Raw genomic sequence first — 20,366 nt, forward strand, 5'->3', positions numbered from 1 at the left:
TGACTGGGCCCATCCTGCTTGCAGGGTTTGGTATCCCTGCCTTGCCATCTTCCTACTGTCCAGCCCCACATACTGTGCTCAGTTCATGACAGCACCTTCTTGAACTTGATAATGACCTTGCCCTGGCATCTCTCTGCTGTGTGCACAATTGCCTCCTCCTTGGTCCTTGCTGTGCTGGTCTTTGTGCTGGGCTCCGCCACCGAGCAGCCTTATTGATTGTGAAGAATGCAGTTATGCTCCAGTAATGAACTTCAACCAGTGTTCTTATCAGCTGGCTGTGCAGTGAGGAAGGGCAAGGTCAGCCTGGGCCCCTGTACATGAACTTCCTCCTATGGGATTTCTGCCTGCAGCTGAGTCCTTCTTCAGAAGAGATTGGTGTTTAAAAGTCCCCAGGATGGTCCTTGAGCTGGCCAGGCCCTAGCAGGTTAGCCAAAGCCTGCTGAGGAGGTCCAGGCCCCATCAATGGCCTTTCCCAGCTTTCTTCACTGCATTTGCTCATACTAGGTGGCTGTCTGTACCCTGTGGTCCCGAAATCAGTCCTTGGGGAGTTGTTCTAAAGGGAAGGACCACAGAGAGCTGGATCCTCCACTGTTGGGGTCTGGATCAGACCAGTGCATGTCTGGGGCCATATATTAACCCACCAGCATGGATGGTTTCACATTTATGGGCTTTTATGGGATGGGCCTGGTGTGTAAAGCTGGGAGTCTCAGCTCTACTTTTGGCATCAAGAAGATGTTCTCCAAGCCCTGAGCTCTAAGGGAAGAGCAAAGTGTTATCATCCCTTTAAATACTTCGAAGGCAAAGATCAGATGTGCAAAACACTGGGGCCTGATATCCTGATGTCCCTGGAAACTTCAATTTCAAGGTGGCTGCACACACATCTCTCCCCTGTGAATCATTCACTGACCTCACTCCCCGAGTGCCCCTACTATGGCTCGTGGGGCTTGCTCAGTGCCTGTCCATGTGTCCTTCACCACGAGAGCCATAGGGAAGAATCAAGTCTAATCTCTCCCGAGTGCCCAATGCAGCCATGATGGATACCATAAATGTTTGACCTGAGGATTAATGAACAAGTTAATGAAATGCCTATACTTCACCTCCAGGATTGCTCCCAGGGTGACCTGTCACAGCTTTGCAATTTGAATGGATGGTTTCCTTAGGAGGCATATTTAAATATTTAAAATTCGTAACCTTTTCCATGCAGTGACACCTATGATCGATGGCATTCTTGTGTGTGGCACGCCCCTCGTCCACCCCCACAGTGGGCCATTGAACTCATTCCCACAGGAAAGCCTGTGGCTGCAAGGGAGCCAGGCTGAGGTGGCCGCGGGGACAACCTTGAAGGTCTTCCAATTAAACATGAGAGGACATTACTACCGAAAGGAACATTTCCTGCTATTGGTGATGAAATGACAACCGATAGTGGCACAACAGGCGTGGTTGAGTTCTCTGTAAGATCAGTGCAGCAGCCAACTGCTGCCAGGAGCCAAGAGAGTCTTCTTTCTCTAGATGTGGCCACAGCAAAAGCCCCAGTGCCTGGATGGAGGCAGCGGAGACTGGGAGTCTGCAGTGGGCCCTCAACCATCAGCACCATAAGGCACTTGGAGGCAGAAATGGGGTGGAAGAATGTGAAGAGAACAGGTGGATGGACTTCCAGGAAATGCAAACCAGCAGAGATGTGATAGAATCATCCAGGCTGTTCAGAGGCCTCCTGAATTCATACACTCTCTACCCTTTGTGTACAGAGGGCGGCCAGGGAGCCCCTGGTTCTTCATGGGATGGGACAGAGGCCTCTCCAATGTGTGGAGGGTGCAGTGAGTTACGGAGCCCGAGTCCTGTGCAGGCTGTGTGCGTGCTCACAGCAGCTGGGCCAGTGATTCAGAGAGGGGAGGACCACAGCCTCAGAAGCAGGGCATTCTACCACTGTTCTTCTGAGCTGGAGGCTGCCAGTGCCCGTGGAAGGGAGAATGGGAGTCCAGGATTGATGGTCCTGAATGAGTCCCTTGTAGGGAGCCAGACAAGCTCAGAGCAGTCTCCCGGGAATGAGAGCAGGACTGATCTGTTCATCACCAAGTTCAAGAAGCTTGGCCTCCAGACCTGTCATGTGGTTTCCTCACCCCTCCATCTTTGTACCCTCATTCAGAATGAGAGGAGAAGGGAGTTGGGACCTCACACAAGAGAAAGATAACTTCCTGAGAGTGACATGGGTTGCTAAGAAACTGGTGGCATAAAAAGTGGAAACCATCAAACCACTCCTAAAAATAACCAAATGAACCAGGGTTACTCATGACCCATAGCAGCTGCGTGGCACAAATCTCATTTAGCATCAAGTGAAAGAGAGCCCATTATTCTGATCTCCACTAGCCGATCTCCAATTGGCTATGCTCTGGGAGCGTCCTCTATGCAGATGTTTCAGAAATGCTCCCAGCCCTTCACATCCCTGCTCCCTTCCTCACTGCCAGTGGTCCTATCACAGAGACCTTGCATCAGTGCAGGGATAACCAAGAACCCCACCTGCTGCCTCCTCTCTCTCTTTGCCAAAGAGCCAGGTGACCATGAAAGAGGGCCTGCTCCTGTCAGGTCTACTGTCAAAGAATGAGCCACTGTCCACACAAAGAGGGAGGTAAGAGTCTCTCCTGGTGACTTGTACACAATCTGATACAAGAACAAAAGAGTGAGCTCTCTCACTGCCCCTCAGGGCTGCATGCCCACCACATGCCTGAACAGGAAGGGGCAGAAAGGAGATCAAGGACCAGAGAGGAGAGGGAAAAGGAGACAACCCTTGTAGGAGGACTGCTATTGAGGTGGCCAGGATCCACCCTGCTTGTCATTTCCTATGCACAAGGGAAGGCAATGCACAAGTAAGATGTCTCAACGCCGTGGTGGACTGATACATTTTGTCTTTGGTCACCAAGTCAGGAACAATTTCTGGTCTCTTTTACTCTTTGAAAAGGCACCAACTTTGAGCTTTTTGCTCCTCTGAGAAAATGAGAGAGGGACAATAAACCAGGCTGTCGTGTAGATTGTGCAGGTTGTTCCCTGTGTAAACCACGCATCCTGGCTGGGGTCACATCCCCCGGTAGGAAGGACACAGCCTTTAAACCACACAGCACACCTTATGGGTTGGCAGAGGCCCTGTCTAAAAGTATCATACATAATGGAAAAGGGATGTGGGAGTCAGCTGCGCTTGGGATCACGTTTAAGTCATGTTGGGCTGATTACTTAGCCTTTCTGTATGTTCATTTCTTCACCTTCCTGGACACAAAACGAGGTTGTGAATCCTGACTCATATCCCAGGGCCAGTGTCATGATTAAGTAAACAAAGTGTCGGCTGGTTGCTTTGCTCAGGTGCTTGGCACAGGGAGTTGATGCGGCCCGGATAAACCATGACTGCTTTGTACCAGGAGTGAGCTTTGCATCCAGACACCCCCTCCATGGCTTGCAGGGGGAACTCAGTGGCAGGTGCAGTGGCTGAGGCTGTGAGCAGATCAGGGCCTCTATGGCTGAGAACGCACTGCAAGGCCCAGGGCAGAGGGGCTCAGGGTGAGAGAGTCCAGGGACTGGGACAGTGGAAAACTGTTTGGAGTGGCAATGACATCCCACAGGATGCTGGCAGGACTGACAGAGGCACCGGGGCAGATGGGGAGAGGCCACCAGCCTTTTTGTGGCAAGAAGCTATTCAGTCCTCAAAGTATTTACTTTTATTATTTATTTTTTGTGGGGGGGATTAGAGCAAGGGACCATATTTCCTTCCTGGGCCTAGAAAATATTTCAGACACTAAGATCTGCGTTTTCCAGGCAGGGAAGCAGAGCCCCATGAAAATTCCTAGCCAAGTTCCTCAGTTCTTGTTCAGCCAAAAATACAGGGTGCGTGAGGGTGTGGGTGATGCAACTTTGGGGTTCAGCTTTGTGAACGATCTGCTTTCAAGCCTCACCCACGGTGGAGCGAGAGGAGGACCCCTAGGCAGGGGAAGTTGCCAGCCGTGGCACCCACCCCAGCACTCACCTCTCCACCCAGTTCTTGTAGCTGGGGATGTCCTTGGCATAGAGCAGCTTGTTGGAGGGGGAGTCCTTGCCCAGCCGGTGCTCCGATGTGGAGCAGGAGTCCATGAAGGTCTGGGCCACCACGGAGAGACAGGCATCTGTGATGCTGTTCTTATGGATATCAAACACAAACTGGGGGTTCTTGATCATGTTGACCCAAAAGCGCAGCGGCAGACTGTGAGGAGGGAAGAGACAGACTGTCAGGGGAGATGGGGTGCGGGCCCGTAGCTTGGCCGGAGAGCTCTCTGGAGAAAGAGAAGAGGCTGGGGACTGACATTCTCCTTCTTCTTTTTAAAAAATATATTTTATTGATTTTTTTACAGAGAGAAAGGGAGAGGGATAGAGAGTTAGAAACATTGATGAGAGAGAAACATCGATCAGCTGCCTCCTGCACTCCCCGCTCCCCCCCCCCCCCAGGGGATGTGCCTGCAACCAAGGTAAATGCCCTTGACCAGAATCAAACCCAGAACCTTTCAGTCCGCAGGCCAACACTCTTATCAACTGAGCCAAACTAGTTAGGGCGGAACTGATGTTCTTAAGGGCCGTCTCTAAGCCACAAATCTACCTGCAGGGAAACCAAGGACCAGCAAGGCTAACCATCCAGAGAGACAGTGTGGACGGGCACCAGGCAGGGAGTGATGGCAGGCGAGGCTGCAGGCTCAGTGTCCCTCACAGCACAGGCCTGGGGTCAAAGGAGCCATGATGGGCGCTGTGCAGTGGGCTTTCTGACGCTCCATTTCACAGTCTACCCCCTACGCCGCATACAGGCGAACCTTCAGAACAGCCTGGAATTTAGGCTTTGTATCTTATTCTCTGCCATCCACTGCAGGCAGGGCTTGGAAGAAGTCACACCCAGCTTCCTTGCCCAGGAACATCAACTTATTGCTACATAACGAAGGTGTGAGAAGGGAGCAGTTTAGGAGGAGCTAACGGGTTTCTCATCTCCAAGCCAGCCACTTAGAAAACAACATCTTCATGGCCCCTCATCTTCCCCTCCTTCTCCTCTCTCTTTCTCCCAGTTGGAACCTTCTGCTCCCCAGGAACGGTGCTGGGAACGGGGGATGCAGTGTGAACAAGACACATCCTCTACCCTCAAGAACCTGCATTCCGGTGGGTTCTTGGGGAAGTCAGACACGCCAGCGAGCACGAGCTCTGAGAAGTGTCCACGCTAGAAGGAAAGGACGGGCAGGCCAACCACGGGAATCAGAGAGGTGGATTAGGGCCACCCAGAGGGATGTGTCTGGAAAGTCTTCACGGAAGGGATGGCTCTTGATTGTTTGAGCTGTAAAGGTGCACAGGTGTTCCTTCACCAGATGCAGCCTGGGAGAAGGTATAAGGGAAGTGCTGCCGGGAAGGGGCTCAGCTAACCAAAGGCAAAGAGGAGAAAAACCGTGCCCGGTGGTCTGGTCACTGCCAGCCACTCTATGTTGCTAGAAGGGTCCCAGGGTCTCTGGAGAACCCTGCCCACCTGCCCCTTGGGCTATCCTCTGCTGGCTCTCGGATTCCGTGCCGCCATCGGCCACTGAGACACAGTCAGGGAGCAGGGGCACTTCCCTCCTGTGACTTCCCTCCCTCTACCCACCTCCTCACCTCCTGCCACTTCCCTCATGTTTTACAGTTATTTTGGTTGCTCTTCTCACTGTTGGTAAATGGTTAGAATGTTCCTATGTGTTTGGCTGGCCTCTTAGAACTTAAACTCTTTGAATAACATCATTTCAATGTAGCGGGTACAACATTTCTATAGATGTTGTATCTCCCAGCAGGCAGTACACACACACAACAAATGCTATGAACACAGCCAGACCTCACATTTGAAACTGCCAATCCGTCAACAAGAATTTAAGTTCCTGCAAAGTACATGGCAGAGTACAGGCAGGCAACGTTGAGTCTGACCATGTTAAGTGGCACCTACTTCACTCGGGGAAATTCAGGTAGGACATATGGGGCAGCATGGAGAGTCATGACAGGGGTGGAAGCCAGGGTCACAGGGGAGACCATGACAGCTGGCCTCAGAGCCCAGGTGAAGGCCCCCTGGCTGGCCGGCCAACACGGTCTCCTGTCCACATCCTCCTGTTTCCAGAAGTGCCACTGGAGGAGGGACTCTCGGAGTCCATGTATGCCTCTGGCTGTTTCTCCCCAACACGCCCTCTCCTAAGCCAGCTGTGTGACAGGCACATCAGACCAGGAAGCCAGGGCCCCACACGGAGTCTCCTGCCTAATGAAATATTAGCATATTATTAACATTAGCCGTGGCACTCATCTCTGGTTGATTGCAGTCACTCAGGCAAATTGAGCAGGAGGTTTATCCAAGAGAGAGAAGGTAGGGAACGTGGAGGGAAGCGGTGGGGAGAGTTGCCACTTTGTCCAGGAATAAAGAAGCAATCTCTTTTCAATCAGGGACAATTAACTCTAAGTCAATACCCAGAGTTCATAATTCCCAGGCTAACTGCTGCTTGCCTGGGTAGCAATGAGGAGGGTCAGGGCATAGCCTTTGGTGAAAGACTACGAGCCTAGGACCTCGCCTACTGCCCAGCTTTCCTTCATGGGGACTGAGTTTCCTTGCTCCTCCCCCCAATCTGACTCCCCCCAATTCCCCAAGAAATGGCTGGAAGGGAGGGTCTGCCTCACCCATGAAATTGTGATATCCTGTGGTGGCTCACCCACCAGGAGGTATGGGCTGAAATACAGTTCAGTTACTATTTCAGGAGATCTACTATAATGTGCTGCAAAGGCATGTAGGGATGTTTTGAAGACACCAGCTCTCCCAGCCGGACCATGATGCCTGGACAGAGCATTCACACAGTGACATGTGGGGACACTGGCCAAAAGGAGCATATTTGGTAGGTGGGGTTGGGGCCCTCAGAACAGCTCTGCCTACGATGGCTAAACACCACCTCACCTCGAGGCAGGCAGGTTGGTTCTTGGTAAGGCTCTGGCTGGTTGCCAGGGTCCCTGGCTGAGCCCTAGTCCCACGTGAGACCAGACGAGGGGGACTTTCAGAGGCACGAACAGCCTCCATCCTGTGTAACTGCACTGAATGGAGAATCCACTCTCAGAGTCTCATTTCAGAAAGGCTGGAGGAAGCCCGTGATGGACAATCCCTCACTGAGAATCCGTGTGGGATCAGCCCTGCCCTTAATTATGATGCCTGTTCCTGTGAAGACCACACCAATCCTCAGGTATGGAAGTGAGGAGGCTAAAGTATGTATTAGTACCACAGGTTGCCTTCTGCCCTCCTCTGTGTTTTGGTATGGGGCTCCGGGCAGGATGTCAGGGTGCCCGGCTATGCCCTAGCGCCATACCAGCCCAAGCAGGTGCTGGCCAGCAGGCTCATGCAGCCTTGGGAGAAAGTTCTGAGGAAGAACAGCCTGGGACAGGAATCACTTAAAGCTACAGGGAGGCACTTTTGAACCCATGAGCCCACTTTGTTTGCCTGTGGTGCGTAGAACTCTCAAGAAGAGACCATTTTGGCCCTACACCTTCATTAATATTTATCGAGTCCCTGCTCTGTGTGAGGTTCCAGACCCGGCGCTCAGTCCTGAAGTCTGACCTTGCAGTCTCAACCTGGAGCATGAATCACTCACAGACCGAGGGGAAGGATGTGCACATGGAACGAGAGAGATCAGAGTGGAGACACCCAGAGTGGCCATTAGAGAGTCCTGGTGTCTCAGAGGCAGACAAGGTGGTGAGGGGAAGGTCTCTGCCCACAGGGAGTTTGGAAAAGGAGTTAGTGGAAAGGGCAGCCCACCACTTCCCGAAAAGAACAGAAAAGCCCTTCAAAACCTGCCCAAGAGTCGCTGCTGGCTGCCGCCGCTATGCAATCCAGGTGCACACAGGCCTCTGACCAAGCAGCTGTCTGTCTGTCTCTTTCCTAGTCCCCGGAGGGCAGGGGCTCTGGCTGGGGTCCCTGTACCCTCAGTACCCAGCATAACGCCAGGCGCACAGGAGGTTCCTGGTTGTGACAGCCTCTGGGCTGCAATATTTGGCAGGTTACATTTTGCTGACTAAGTTGGTTAAATGAATCTTTTCAATTGACTGACTGGTTGCTAGGAAAGAAGGACCATTTGACTAGTCAGAAGTGAGCACAAAAATAGTAGGAGGGGTGAGGAGGCCCAGAGAGAGCCTGCGCCGGGTCCCTGCGGGCAAAGGTGACCCACGACCACCATGGCCTGTGGCCGCCCCCCTGGGCTCGGCTGGCCTCCCCGGACTTGTCCTCGCTCTTCCTTCACTCACCAGTTGCTTTTCCAGGTGTGGCGGACATGCGGGTCGTGAATGCCATGCTTATCCGCCTGCTCATCCAGGAAGTCAAACATGTACTTGATGGCCAAGGGCAAGGCCGAGCCGCGGTGCGCCGTGCTGAAGATGGTCTCAAAGAGGTCGTCCACGAACTTCTGCAGCGTGCCCTGGGGAGGCGCCACAGGTCACACGCGGCTCCCCAGGGCGCGCTCAGGGTGGCTTTATGGTCTGCCTCTCGTGGGGAGCGGAGGACAGGGCAGAGCCGGGCCAGCTTGGCCGGAACCGGGGAAGTGCATGCATTAACTCTCCCCTTCCCCTTCCTCTGTCTTACATTTTCGCTGCACGTGAGGCATAGATACGCTTCTGATGACTGGGCCTAACTAAGCCTTCCTCTGCCAAAATGCGGTTTGGTTGAACACCATTTGGCGTTGTTATTTTAGCGCTTTTTGCAAATGCTAATGAGCAACTCACTAGGTCAGAGCAGACAAACACAATCTGCTGGTTGGGTTTGGGTCTTGTATTCACTCCGGCTAGCAATCAGTTACCCATTCGGCTCTGCACGGAGCAGGGCCCAGGCCAGCCTCTGAGCGAAAGGCTAACGGGCAGCACAGAATGTCCCCAGAACCAGGCTCAGAACCGGTGCCTGGAAAGTCACCGATGGGCCCCGCGTTCCATCTCTGGAGACTGCAGGGCACCCGGGGGGAGCCATTCTTTCAGGAGGATGGCAGAAGCGTGTGAATAGATGTGGCCTCTGTGTGTGAGAAACCCCACAGAGAAGGGAACTTCAGACTGCCCGCCATCACTGATGTGGGTGGGGTGTGCCTGGAGCCACGGGTGAGAAGGTTCTGAGGTTCTGTGCTGGGAAGGCGTGCTGAGCTGCCAGTGCCTGCCAGGAGTAGAGGGGCCCTGGTGCAAATGCTGGTCTGTCACAGCTCGGGGGGAGAGGGGGCAGGGAAGGGGGGAAGTCCCTTATTGTACTCCATGTGCCCCGTCACATCTGAAGTCTGATACCTTAGTGGCCAGCAGTCGGGTGAGATAGATCTCAGACACCATCTTGCTCCCCCGGTCCCCCTCCTTCTGGTCCCCATGCTCGTGGTTCTTCACCAGGTGCCACATCTTCACTCCACTCTCCAGGTCAGGCGTGATCATGGGCGTGCGCGAGCGGAGGCTGTCGGGACTGCCCGTGTACCGGATCATGTTCTCTGCCAATGCAATGGGCCATGTGTGTGAGGTCACTCAGCCTTCCTTACAGCGCACCCACCGCAGCCGAGGCCAGCTGCTGCCCCATCCTTCCTGCGGGTGTCTGTCTGTCCCCTCGCCTTGGCCTTGGCTTAGTCCGTTCCTTGGAGCTGGGGGCCTTTCCTTGCACCTCCGGGAAACTTGTGGCTACTTCACCCACTCCGCTTCCCTCCCTCCTGCACCTGCATCTCGCCAGCCCGGAATTATTCAGCTTGTACAAATACAAGCATGTCTTCTTTCACACGTTCCTGGTAAGAGTTCTCAAGGCATGTCTCAGGATGTGTTCTGAGTGGCCAATTAGGTACCGGCGGAAGAGCAGGTAGCCTGTCTCCCTTAATGACCCGACCAGCTGGGAGCTGTCTCGTCAGCTGCTCACCTGCAAGCTCCCTGTGGCCCCGGCCACTCCCTCCCCCTGATTTGCTGCAATGCAAGTGTTACACAGAAGAGATGATGAAGGGCCTATGGCGTATGGCACTGTCCTGTGATCTATTGATTTTCCAGGATGATCCTGCCATTTTGGTAGTTTTTTCAAACCCCGTTTGGCTGTTAAGAAAACTAGGTCTTATATTTTCAGGCAGCGGGCCCCAAGGCACTCAGATGGTGGCACAACAGAGTGGCACCTGGGACAGAGTGGCTTCCAGGCCACATCCAGTGCCCCCCTACCCCCCTCCTCAGAGCCAGAGACCTAGGCCTGTATCTTCCCTTAAATGCTTCATATTGGCGTGACCTTTACACAGTGTGCCGCCGTGCCTCTGAGTTATAATTTGCTAATCTGCATAATAAGGGGAAATAATAATTATTTAATCCACTGGATTGTTATGAACTTCAGGCGCCATAATGAGTATCACACAGTGAAAGCGTCTTCCTGCTTATAAGATGCTCGCAAAGGTGAGAGTTCTTTCCTGCTCTAGGGGGTGAGGTTCTGCTTCTGCACCCGAGTTCTGCCCGGGACCAGGGGCTCCTCCTCAGCCTGCTCTCCTCTCCTGTTGCAGCCTGCCTGACTCCCCCCCCCCCCCAGCTCCTTGCCCCCCCCAATCTGACTCCCCCCAGTCCATGCCTTCCATCAGCACTGCCAACCTGACAACAGCTGCTCAGGGCATCCTCTCCCCCCGGAACAGTGCGAGGGGCTCACCGTATTTGCTTGCCGAGGTCCTGGAGACGGTGGAGTTGTTCACTGCGTTGTAGGCTGTCACCTGCTTGGACACTAACGCCACCACAGAGCCATCGGGCACCTGCGGGAAGAGGCTCCTGAGGGCTGGGCACAGCTCTGCCTCCCCAGGAGGTAGGGACACACCAGGATGAACTCAGGCTGCGCCAGAGAACTAGGGGACGTGGGAGGCTGTCGGCTTTCCTTGGAACAAAACAAGACAGATCTGGACACTGCAGAGTGTCCTGCGTGGTGACTCACTCTTGGGGGGACTCTGGCAAGAACTTCTCACCAGCACCCTCTCTCCCACACAGGCTTGTGGAGGGGTCCCATGTGGGGACTAGGAGATGTTTCTCCCAGGAAGCTTCCCATCAGTGCCTGTCTCCAAGGAGGTCAGGGTTTCCTGGGGGGACATCAGCTCTCCCGGGGTCCCTGGGAAACACGGGGTACTGGTGAGGAGGAGTTAGGACTGGATGTCTAGCCTTGGGGGACCTGCTATCTCAGGACTGAGAGAGCAGGGAGCTGGGACCTGCTGGCCAGCCCCTCCTCCTTCCACAGTCCCCCCACCTGGTAATGGGCCAGGGTGTTCAGTCTCTTCCAGTCATTCTCGATCTTGGTGGTGATGTCCTCGTCCTGCAGGATCATTCGCACTCCGCTTCCTTGTCGCCACTCTGCAGAGGGAGCAGCGGCAGCTCAGAGCGGCCCTCAGGCCCCTCCCATGGGGATCCGGAGGACCCCTGTGCAGGCACCCACACAGCCCTATCAAGGGGCACCTTGGACAACAAATTCTGGCAGACACTCCCTGAGGAGGGGGTGCAGGCGCTCTTGGTGCAGAAGGGCCCTGAGCTCCAGCTCTGGTTTTCATCCCTAAAACTCTGTGCCAGGACCAGGGATGCCGCATCCTGTCCTCCCTGCCCACCTGTTCCCCGGGCGTGGCCACATCTGCAGGAAGCAGGTGCTGAGTAAACCTTGGCTGAGTGAACGAGGCTGGTGGGAGCAGGTAAGAAAGCGGGAAGCCAAGGCAATGGCACTGTCATGCCACAGGCTCGTTGGCTTGATTACAAGGTCTTGGAGCTACAGAAACTGGGGTGCAGGCGCGGCACTGTTTACCTTGTTCTCACACCAGATCTTGAAAGCCAGAAGGTGGGTCGCTGTGGGCAGGGAGACTGGGTGAGACCGAGTGGGGAGGCCGGTGGGACCTGGTCTCATGCCAGAAACAGCCCCATGCCCAGAGCTGATGTGGATAACAGCGATTCGGGGAACCTACCCAACACCTAATTAGTTGATGTGATAGGCACAGACTTACACCCCCACATTCTCCACATGGGCTCAGACACCTACAACACAGGGACTGGCTGATGGATCCCACATGGGCAGCGAGGAGGCTGTTTCTCATCAACCACGTCCCATCACACACGTGGCACCAATCTCCTGGGGAGAGAGACCAGGGACATGCCAGACACACCAGCTCCTGCGATGTGCATGCATACACCCACCCGCACATGCATACACGCTCACACGCACACACCAGAAAGGAAAACAGCCTTTCAAAATCAGTGCAACATGTGTTCCAGCCAGGAAGCTGGGAGTCTGGTTTCCAGGCAGCCGCTCTGCCCGCCACGCCCGCCACATGCTGACATGTGGCAGCCGTGCGAGTCTGGGTTTCACGGAGGGCAGTGAGGGCTGGAATGAGTCACCCAGTCCTCGCCTGACCCCGCCATGGATTTCCTTGTGGCCCTCAGAGACACGTTTCAGGTCCCCTCCCTCCATTCTGCTCCCGTCAAGGCTGAGCTGTGGGTTCAGGACCAGCCACACTGGTGGCAAGGAGGGCACCAATTCCTCCCTGACTTGTGCCCTCAGCGTGGCCAGTGCTATGGGTGGAAAACGGGTCCAGAGAGGGGCTGCCTGCCCTTAGAAGCTGCAGCGTTGCTCCTGACATCTGAGCCCCTGCTTTTCACTCCTGGGCTCGCCCCCTGCCTGGGTTAACGCCTCAGGTGGTGTCCAACTGTCCCAGGAATGAGAACAGAAGGATGCCACCTGTGTTCAGCGGAGCAGGCCCTGCTAGGCCTCTGGGGACCGCCCATCGCTTAGTGCTGCCACTGATCAGCTGGAACTGATCCTGGCGATGAGGGCCTCGGGGCAGGGAGGGGAGTGAGCAGCTGGGGAAACGCCCCAGGGAGGCACCTGCTCACCAGTGTTTTGCGTGTTGTTGTGCTGGTTTATGTGTGTGGTGGTAAATTTCAGGTGGCTGTGTGTGGATGTATGGATGCGTGTGTGTTTGAGTGGCTGGGACAAAAGGAGAGGCATATCTCCCAGCTGGTTGGGCTGCTGATAGGCGGTTCACTCAGACGCTGGTGAAGCCAGCCTGGGCTGCGGACTGTGGCAGTGGTGTGCTTTATCCCAGTCACACAGTGGGTGTCCCTGCCTGCCTGGTGAATGGTGCCAGGGCCATAAAGTCAAGGCTGCATGGGGTTGGGGACAGCACAGCAGACTGGGGCATAGAAGTCAGTGTTCTGCGTTTCCCGCCTGGGGTCTGGAGGCAAAGCTGGGGATGAGGCTGTATGCTAAGCCCACTGGCTGGGCCCAAGGGAGAAGGGGTCTCCTTCACTGAAGTGCTGTGGGCTCTGCCGAGGCCAGACAGGGACGGGACCAGCCAGGGCCAGCGTCTGATTTGCAGCTGCACTGGCACAATCCCCCCCGCAATGGCGCCGGTTACCTCAGTGCAATCTGGACAAGCCACACAGCCTAAGGGACTAGCAGTGACAGTGGAATCTGGAGCCCCGTGCGGTCTTCCCTGTTGCATAACTGCCCTGCACTGAGCCCTCTGCAGCCTGTGTGGCTGTGCCCAGCTGCCCTGGCTCTGGGTTGTGTCCACTATTATGTAAGCAAACGAGAGTCAGGCTGGCTCTCTGCCCCCAACTGAAAAGTAGGGCAGAGTGTGGCCCTGGGCACCCGAGCCATTAAGGAGGGGTGGCCTGTCCTTGGAACACAGAAATGCTGCTGCTAGAGGCTACCCAACAGGGCTGGCCCAGCACCTGGGGCAGAGCAAGTCCTGGATGAGTATTTCTTAAAGGAACAGTGACTGCGTGGATAAACGGATGAAAGGATGAAGGGATGATTAAGGGGAAGAGTGTGTGTGTGAGTGAGTGTGTGATGGTGGCCCTTTCCCAAGTAGAAAGAGAGGTCTGGCTGTGTGTTGGTGTCCATGGCAGGCAGACAGTGAACTAAAGTCAGAGGTGAACCGGGAGCTACTCTGTTAGCAACCGGGGGCCCAGGATGGTCTGAAGTCCTCAGAAACACAATGAGGCATGACCATTTTAGAAATAAACACTTTCTAAATTATTGCTACTCATTCTCCTAACTGTATGGCTGGGAGGTTAAAGAAACAGATTGGGAAGACAGACCCCGTGTCATCATCCCCAGTCGCTGCTCACTCTGCCAAGCAGTTGAGTTCCCTCCTGAGGGCACTGAGAGGGCTCCTCCTGTGGGTGAGGCACTGAACCAGGTCCTGGGGATACAAAGACAGATAGCCAGAGGCCCCGGACTCGGGCAGATGTGGGCCCAGCTCGGGCACTGCAGCATGGCCACGCAGCCACCTCTCTGAGTCCCAGGCCTCAGGAGTGGGTGGGAGTGGGTGGGAGGGAGAGTGCTGGCTGACTGGAACCCTGAGCCACGATGCTGGCAGGTAGTTGTGTCCACTCAGCTCCATACTCAGAGCTCTAAGAACCCAAGGGACCACTGGCAGTGTAAGTTGGACATAGAACTTCCTTCTCAGCAGTCCGAATTGCACTGGTGGGTGGACACAAGCTTTGCCCACTAGCTGAGGTGTGTGGGCAATGCTGTGTGAAGAACAATGCATCAAGACTCAGGAGGAAGAGCAGGGTCTGCAGGATCAGGGGTGAGGAGGCGGCCAGAGCTGAGTGCTGAAGGGTCAATAGCTTTTGCCTCACTTAGCATGGGGACAGCAGTTCAGACCCTGCTGTTTATGGGACATGTCTAAGGACCCACACATGTGGAGGCAGTGGAAGGAAGAGGCTGGAGATGCACAAGCAAGACAGGAAATGAGTTAAGAACAATCTAGGGCACCTGGGATTGAACTGAGGGCCACAGAGAGGGGTGAATGAGAAGAGGTGGGGAGCCCCGCCTAAGACAGCTGCCTTAGGACCTGGACTGAGGAAGCGGGGCAGGGAAGGCATTGTAGGGGATGTCCAGGAGACAGACCAGAGGATGCTTGGAGATTTCATAGGGGAGAAGCTGGGGCTCCATGGTGAACCCCAGGTTTGTGAGAAGGTGTCTAGGGAAAGAGAGGAGGTTCATCTGCAAGCCAACCAACCCTGTGAAGGAGACACTGGAACTGTGTATATCACTGGCCCAGGTCTTGGAGGGTCCCCCACCCACCAGTGGATGCTAACTCAGGAAGCAAACCCTCCTGGAGGTACACAGCACCTCACTAGCTCTGACCCTCATGCCCTGTGCTTGCTAATAGAAGCATGGTGAATTCATGTGCATGCACGCGCGTGTGCACACACACACACACACACAGGCACACTCATGAACACACACTAAAGCACACACATTCATTATGAACCTCATTTTACCCAGGCTGGGGACCCAGAAAGCTTTTTAGAAACCCCACTCCCTCCATCCTTGGCCCAGTCTTTATCACCATTCATCCTCAGACCCATCACAGAAGCTTTAGGAGGGCTGGCCTAGAGGGCAAGGCAGGAAGGAGCTGCCCACAGGCTGGTTAGAAATGCCGGAGTCAACCCTGATGACCCACGGGGGAGGAACTCCAGAGCCAGATGCCTGTGTTCCACCCAGGCCACCTTCCTCCCTGGGGGCGCCGAGAACAGGTTCTCACCAGAAGCACACGCCACTCTGCACAGAGCCCGCTCTACCTCCAAGAGCAGGGTCCTGAGCAGAAATCTGGAGGAGACACGACCTATGGCTGCGCACCTGCCGGCAGGTGAGTCCAGGGAGCAGGGCCAGAACCTGAGACCCTCAGTGCCCAACCACACAGCAGCACGTCACGGAAGAGCTGAGAGGGCCGTGACAGGACTGGTGTCACCGTCTCACCTCAAACAAGGTCTGAAAACCCGCCTAGGGAGCGGAGGCTGTACCATCTAAAGAGGCTTTGCTGAAGAGTTTATTGTCTCAGCAAGTTCTAAAACATAAAATAATTGAACGATGACATGTGGTGCCTAAAAGAAGAAATTTCTAAATAGAACTGCGCCGTCAGCATTTCGGGCTCCAGGTCTTTGCAAACTGAAACGCGCCCGCGCTGGCTAGTGTTGCTACGAGGTTAAGTCCGGAGCTCAAGGAAGGAGTTTGCGCCATGCCAATGGATTTAAGAGAGATGAGCTAGAGCTTAATGGATCTTCTTGAATATAGAACACAGAGGCCCCAGTGTCACCTGGGCAGCGCGCTGGGTAAAAGGAGAATTTAAAAGGCAGGTGGTGGGCGGAGAAAGCGGGGGGAGGTGACCCTGGTATTCACGCGCATGGCACCAGGAGAAAATTGCTAGCCCTGACCTCCCTGGCATCTCCTGCCCTGCAGCCTGGTACCCTGCTCCAGGCTCCAAGCACAAAGGACAGACACTCACAATCCAATTTGTTACACTTCCACCTTGCAGGGGAGAGAGGGAGGTGAACTAAAAAAGAAAAAAAAAAAATCCCATTATCTTTATCTGTGCTTCCCATCAGGTGCAGCGGAAAATGCAAACTGGAGAGACAGCTGCTGTGAACTCTTTATATTCCACTCAGAAGATAGTGTATCTTTTTATTGCATACAGGAATTACTTATTTGAAAAAATATATATCCTTTCAGCAGGACTTGAATGGCAAGACAGAGGGGGTGGCGGAGTTCCGGGGGCTATTGATAGAGCATTTGCATTAAACCCGGGGAATCTCTGGAGGTCAAGGCCCACTGAGGAGGACGCGTGGGCTGACATGGGTGTTCCCTCCGCCCCCCTGTCGCGTGACCAGGGCCCCAGCACTGTGCCTCTCTGAGCTGCAGATTCTCCTTCTTCGAAGTGGAAGCGAACGGTACCAACTATTTCCTCCAGGGAGGAGACAAAAGATTCTCACGGCTCAGAAAGAGGGCTGCCCTGCCTCCTGCTACACTGGTGCTCCCACGCCGGGCACAGGGCTTGCCCAGAAAGCCTCTTGTGATGCTATACGCTGGTTGGAGAGTTTAGCAATGCAAGGGGGAACCTGTACCCAATACCTGTGGGAGGAAAGGGACATACACCTGGTGAGAGCAGCCTCGGGGGTAGCAGAGGGGCGCCCTCGGCACTGTGCTTTGAGAGCTCCCAGAGGCCAGTCTGCCCAGCACAGGCCCCATGCCCTGCCCTGTGAGATCTTTCCATCCCCCAATTGCAGCAGACCGAAGTGAAGGTGGACTCCGTGTCCTGCACTCTGGCTCCTGTGATGGTTAATTTTATGTGTCATCTCGGCCGGGCCGCGGCACCCAGCTATGTGGTGAAACATTGTTCGGGATTTTCTGTGAGGAAAATCATCGTTTTCTAGATGAGATTAACATGTGAATTGTTGGACTCTGAGTAAAGTAATTGTCCTCCATAATGTGAGTGGGCTCATTCAATTAGGCGAAGGCCATAGGAGAACAAGAGATTGGCTTCTCCCTGAGCAAGAGGGAGCTCGGCCTTGAACTGCAATACCAGTTCCTCCCAGCCAATGGGCCCACCTTGCAGATTTTGGACTTGCCAGCCTCCATGCTGTAGACTGGATGTTTGTGTCTCCAAACCCCCGTGTTGAAATCCTAACCCCCAGAGTGATGATTGAGGGAGATGGAGCCTTTGGGGGGTAATTAGGTCATGAAGGTAAAGCTCTCATGAATGAGATTAGCACCCTTATAAAAGGGACCTCAGGGGATCTCTTGCCCCTTCAGCCTTGTGAGGACACAAGTGGTGCCTCCTGGACCTGCTTTCAGGGGGGCCATGAGCTTGAGCTTGAGCTGATGCTGAAGGACACCGGCTCCATCCCTCCTCAGATACAGCAGGTATTTTGAGCCAAGACAGGATGGGCTGCGTGAGTTCTTCCCCATCCACCTGCCCTGCTCCGGGAAGAGAGGAGGCGTTCCCATGCGGAAGCTGTCTTGATGCGGCCGGTGGAGGCTGCAGCACACACCTGGCACCCACCTTCATGGGAAGGCCCCCATCCCCAAGCACCAGAGTGCAGAGTTCTGTCAGCACCGCACGTAGGAGCACCTCTGGGGTCCAGCACCACCTCACCGCTGCACTCACCTCCCAGCACGAAGTTCCCGCAGCTCCTGCTCTGGCCCCACTGCATCAGGATTACCCTCCTACCCGGGTTACAGAGAAGGACACTGAGAAGCTAAGGTGGCCCCTGCCAGGGCTCCCACAGAAAAGCTAAAGGAATGCTGGATGCTACCTGAGAAATTCACTATGGAGTCGCCACTGAATTGCCTGGGGATGGGGACCATTTTCTCGCCCACTGCTTCTGTAACAGGCCCCTTCGCATCATCCCTCCCTGGGATCTTCATGCCAACAGTCATCCACGTGTGGACACAAATGTCCAATCTGACTCTAGGGACCACTGCCCCAGAACACACATGTGGACTCACTCACCCACCCCACCCCAACTCTTACATTTCCTTTCTTCCTCCCTCCCTCCCTCCCTCCCTCTCTCCTCCCTCCCTCCCTCTCTTCCTTCTTTCCTTCCTTCCTTCCTTCCTTCCTTCCTTCCTTCCTTCCTTCCTTCCTTCCTTCCTGTCCTCTTCCCTTCCCTTCCTTTATCCCTTCCCCTCCCTCCCTTCCCTTCCCTTCCCTTCCCTCATCCTTTCCCCCATTCCTTCCCTCCAGAAATAACATTCACAGAGACACCTTCCATGTGAAGGAGAGCACACACTTGCCCAGCCTCTGTCCCCCGAAATCAAGGCTCTAGGCACAGGACCAGACACATCCTGCCAGGAGCCCAGCGAGAGGAGCAGGGGTAAGTGAGACAGTAAGAATTGAGGCAAGTTGTCAGAACTTCCTGGTCCTGTGTCTTTAGCGCCCGGATTTGGGTGGGGCACTGCGGTGGGAAAGGGTGAGGATTTGCTGTGGGTTTTAGAAAATAGCACAGATGTCCATGTGTGTTGGAGGGCTTAGTGGATGCCAGTACAGAGGCCAGACAGATGGACTAGTGGCCTCTGGAGGCCCTCCTGCCCCTATGTTGCCATAGTTCCCCAGACACAGCACATACACACATCAGCCTTTCTGTCCTTGGCCAGGATCAACGGACAGACATGCACCGTTTCCTCACTAGTAGTGTTCTCACTCACAGCACTAGCAGCAGCCAACCCTTACAGAGGGCTGGCACTGCCCTAAGAGGCTTTACACACATCACAAGGCAGGTACTACGATCTCCACTTTATAGGCAAGAAAACAGAGGCACAGAAAGGTTAAGTAACTTGACCAAGGTCACACAGCTAGAACTTGGCAGCTCCAGGACTCAAAGTCAAGTATGTTTGATAATGACCCGGATGCCACACCGCCTCTCTACAGCACTGGTCTCTTTGGAGCCTGGGGCTCCCTGCTAGGACTTCCCAGGAAGAAAGCGTATTAACCAGGCAGGCAATTCATAACTGGGTCTAAGTGCAGCTGGCCCTTGTTTATATAGGCTATGCAATCTATTCAGGGAACATTCAAATAAAATGTCACCCTGCTCCCCAATAGGTGCCAGAGCTCATTTTTCTCTATTCTTCCCCCCATCCTCCTTCACTGACCCAGATCCCTCATGCCTTAGGTAGTCAGCAAAAAGTACAGGCACAGACAGAGGGAAGGGCATTGCCTGCGGGCACAACAAAGGCAGTGGCAAGACCTTGAACTACACAGACTCAGACTGAAACTTCCTCACTGCAGATAAAATACATCCACGCCCACCCTAAGCTCCTCAAAAGACCCCCGAGGCTGTCAGACAGCAGCAGACGGCAGCCCTCCTCTGCTTATTGCTCACTCAGTGGCCACGAAGGAGATCCCCCTGGGCCGTGTGTGCCTTCTCCCCGAGCCCTGGCTCCACCATTGAGTACGAGGTGCTTCCAACCACTCACAGGACAGCCCTGGGTGGTGCCACTCACCCAGGTCCATATCTGCAGCCTTGGGCCGGTGGGAGCAAGGCACGTTCTTGAAGATGGCATCCAGAATCTTCTCCTTGACCTGAGTGATGGTGTCACAGTTGAGGATCTTCACTGGCACCTCAGGGCTGTTGGCATTGTCTGGGTTGACACAGCTCAGGACCTGGGGGAGTGGGAGGGGGAGAGAAGCACGTGGAGAGGGCAGCAGGAAGAGCTTGGAGGGTCCCTGCAGCATTCCGGGGCCCCTGTCCCCACCAGCTCTCCCTCTGCAGGCTGGACTGGAGGGAGCTAGGGAGAGCCCAGCCCAACTCTGTTTCCAACCACGACCTCTGCCCTCTAGTCCTACAAGCAGCAGGAAGGCACTGTGACTTCAGGGTCATTGCAGGAGTAGGGGCTGCACACTATACAATCCTGGTTTTTTCAGAGAACCATGTCCAAGTAGGAGGAGGCAGCTCTACACACACACACACACACACACACACACACACACACACACATACATACACACACATGTGCAGAGGTACCGTCTCAAGTCCACACCCAGACTCTCACCCACTGCTGAACCACCGCCCCCCCACCACTCCCATCTGTGTGTCTGCCTGTCTTT

The 20,366-nt window shown here is 54.7% G+C and overlaps 1 protein-coding gene across 1 annotated transcript in view; it reads right to left on the reverse strand.

The window, feature by feature from the left end:
- Positions 1-20,366, reverse strand: part of PLXNA4 (plexin A4) — a 398,700-nt gene that overhangs the window by 11,194 nt on the left and 367,140 nt on the right. The window contains exons 25-30 of the mRNA XM_036427224.2: positions 19,763-19,922; positions 11,234-11,337; positions 10,652-10,751; positions 9,292-9,482; positions 8,278-8,447; positions 4,007-4,219 (exon numbers count right to left, since the gene is read on the reverse strand). Of these exons, the coding sequence (XP_036283117.1) occupies positions 4,007-4,219; positions 8,278-8,447; positions 9,292-9,482; positions 10,652-10,751; positions 11,234-11,337; positions 19,763-19,922 (938 nt within the window). The remainder of the gene's footprint in view (positions 1-4,006; positions 4,220-8,277; positions 8,448-9,291; positions 9,483-10,651; positions 10,752-11,233; positions 11,338-19,762; positions 19,923-20,366) is intronic.

This window comes from Pipistrellus kuhlii, unplaced genomic scaffold, assembly GCF_014108245.1.
Source record: "Pipistrellus kuhlii isolate mPipKuh1 unplaced genomic scaffold, mPipKuh1.p scaffold_m20_p_10, whole genome shotgun sequence".
Lineage (NCBI taxonomy): Eukaryota > Metazoa > Chordata > Mammalia > Chiroptera > Vespertilionidae > Pipistrellus > Pipistrellus kuhlii.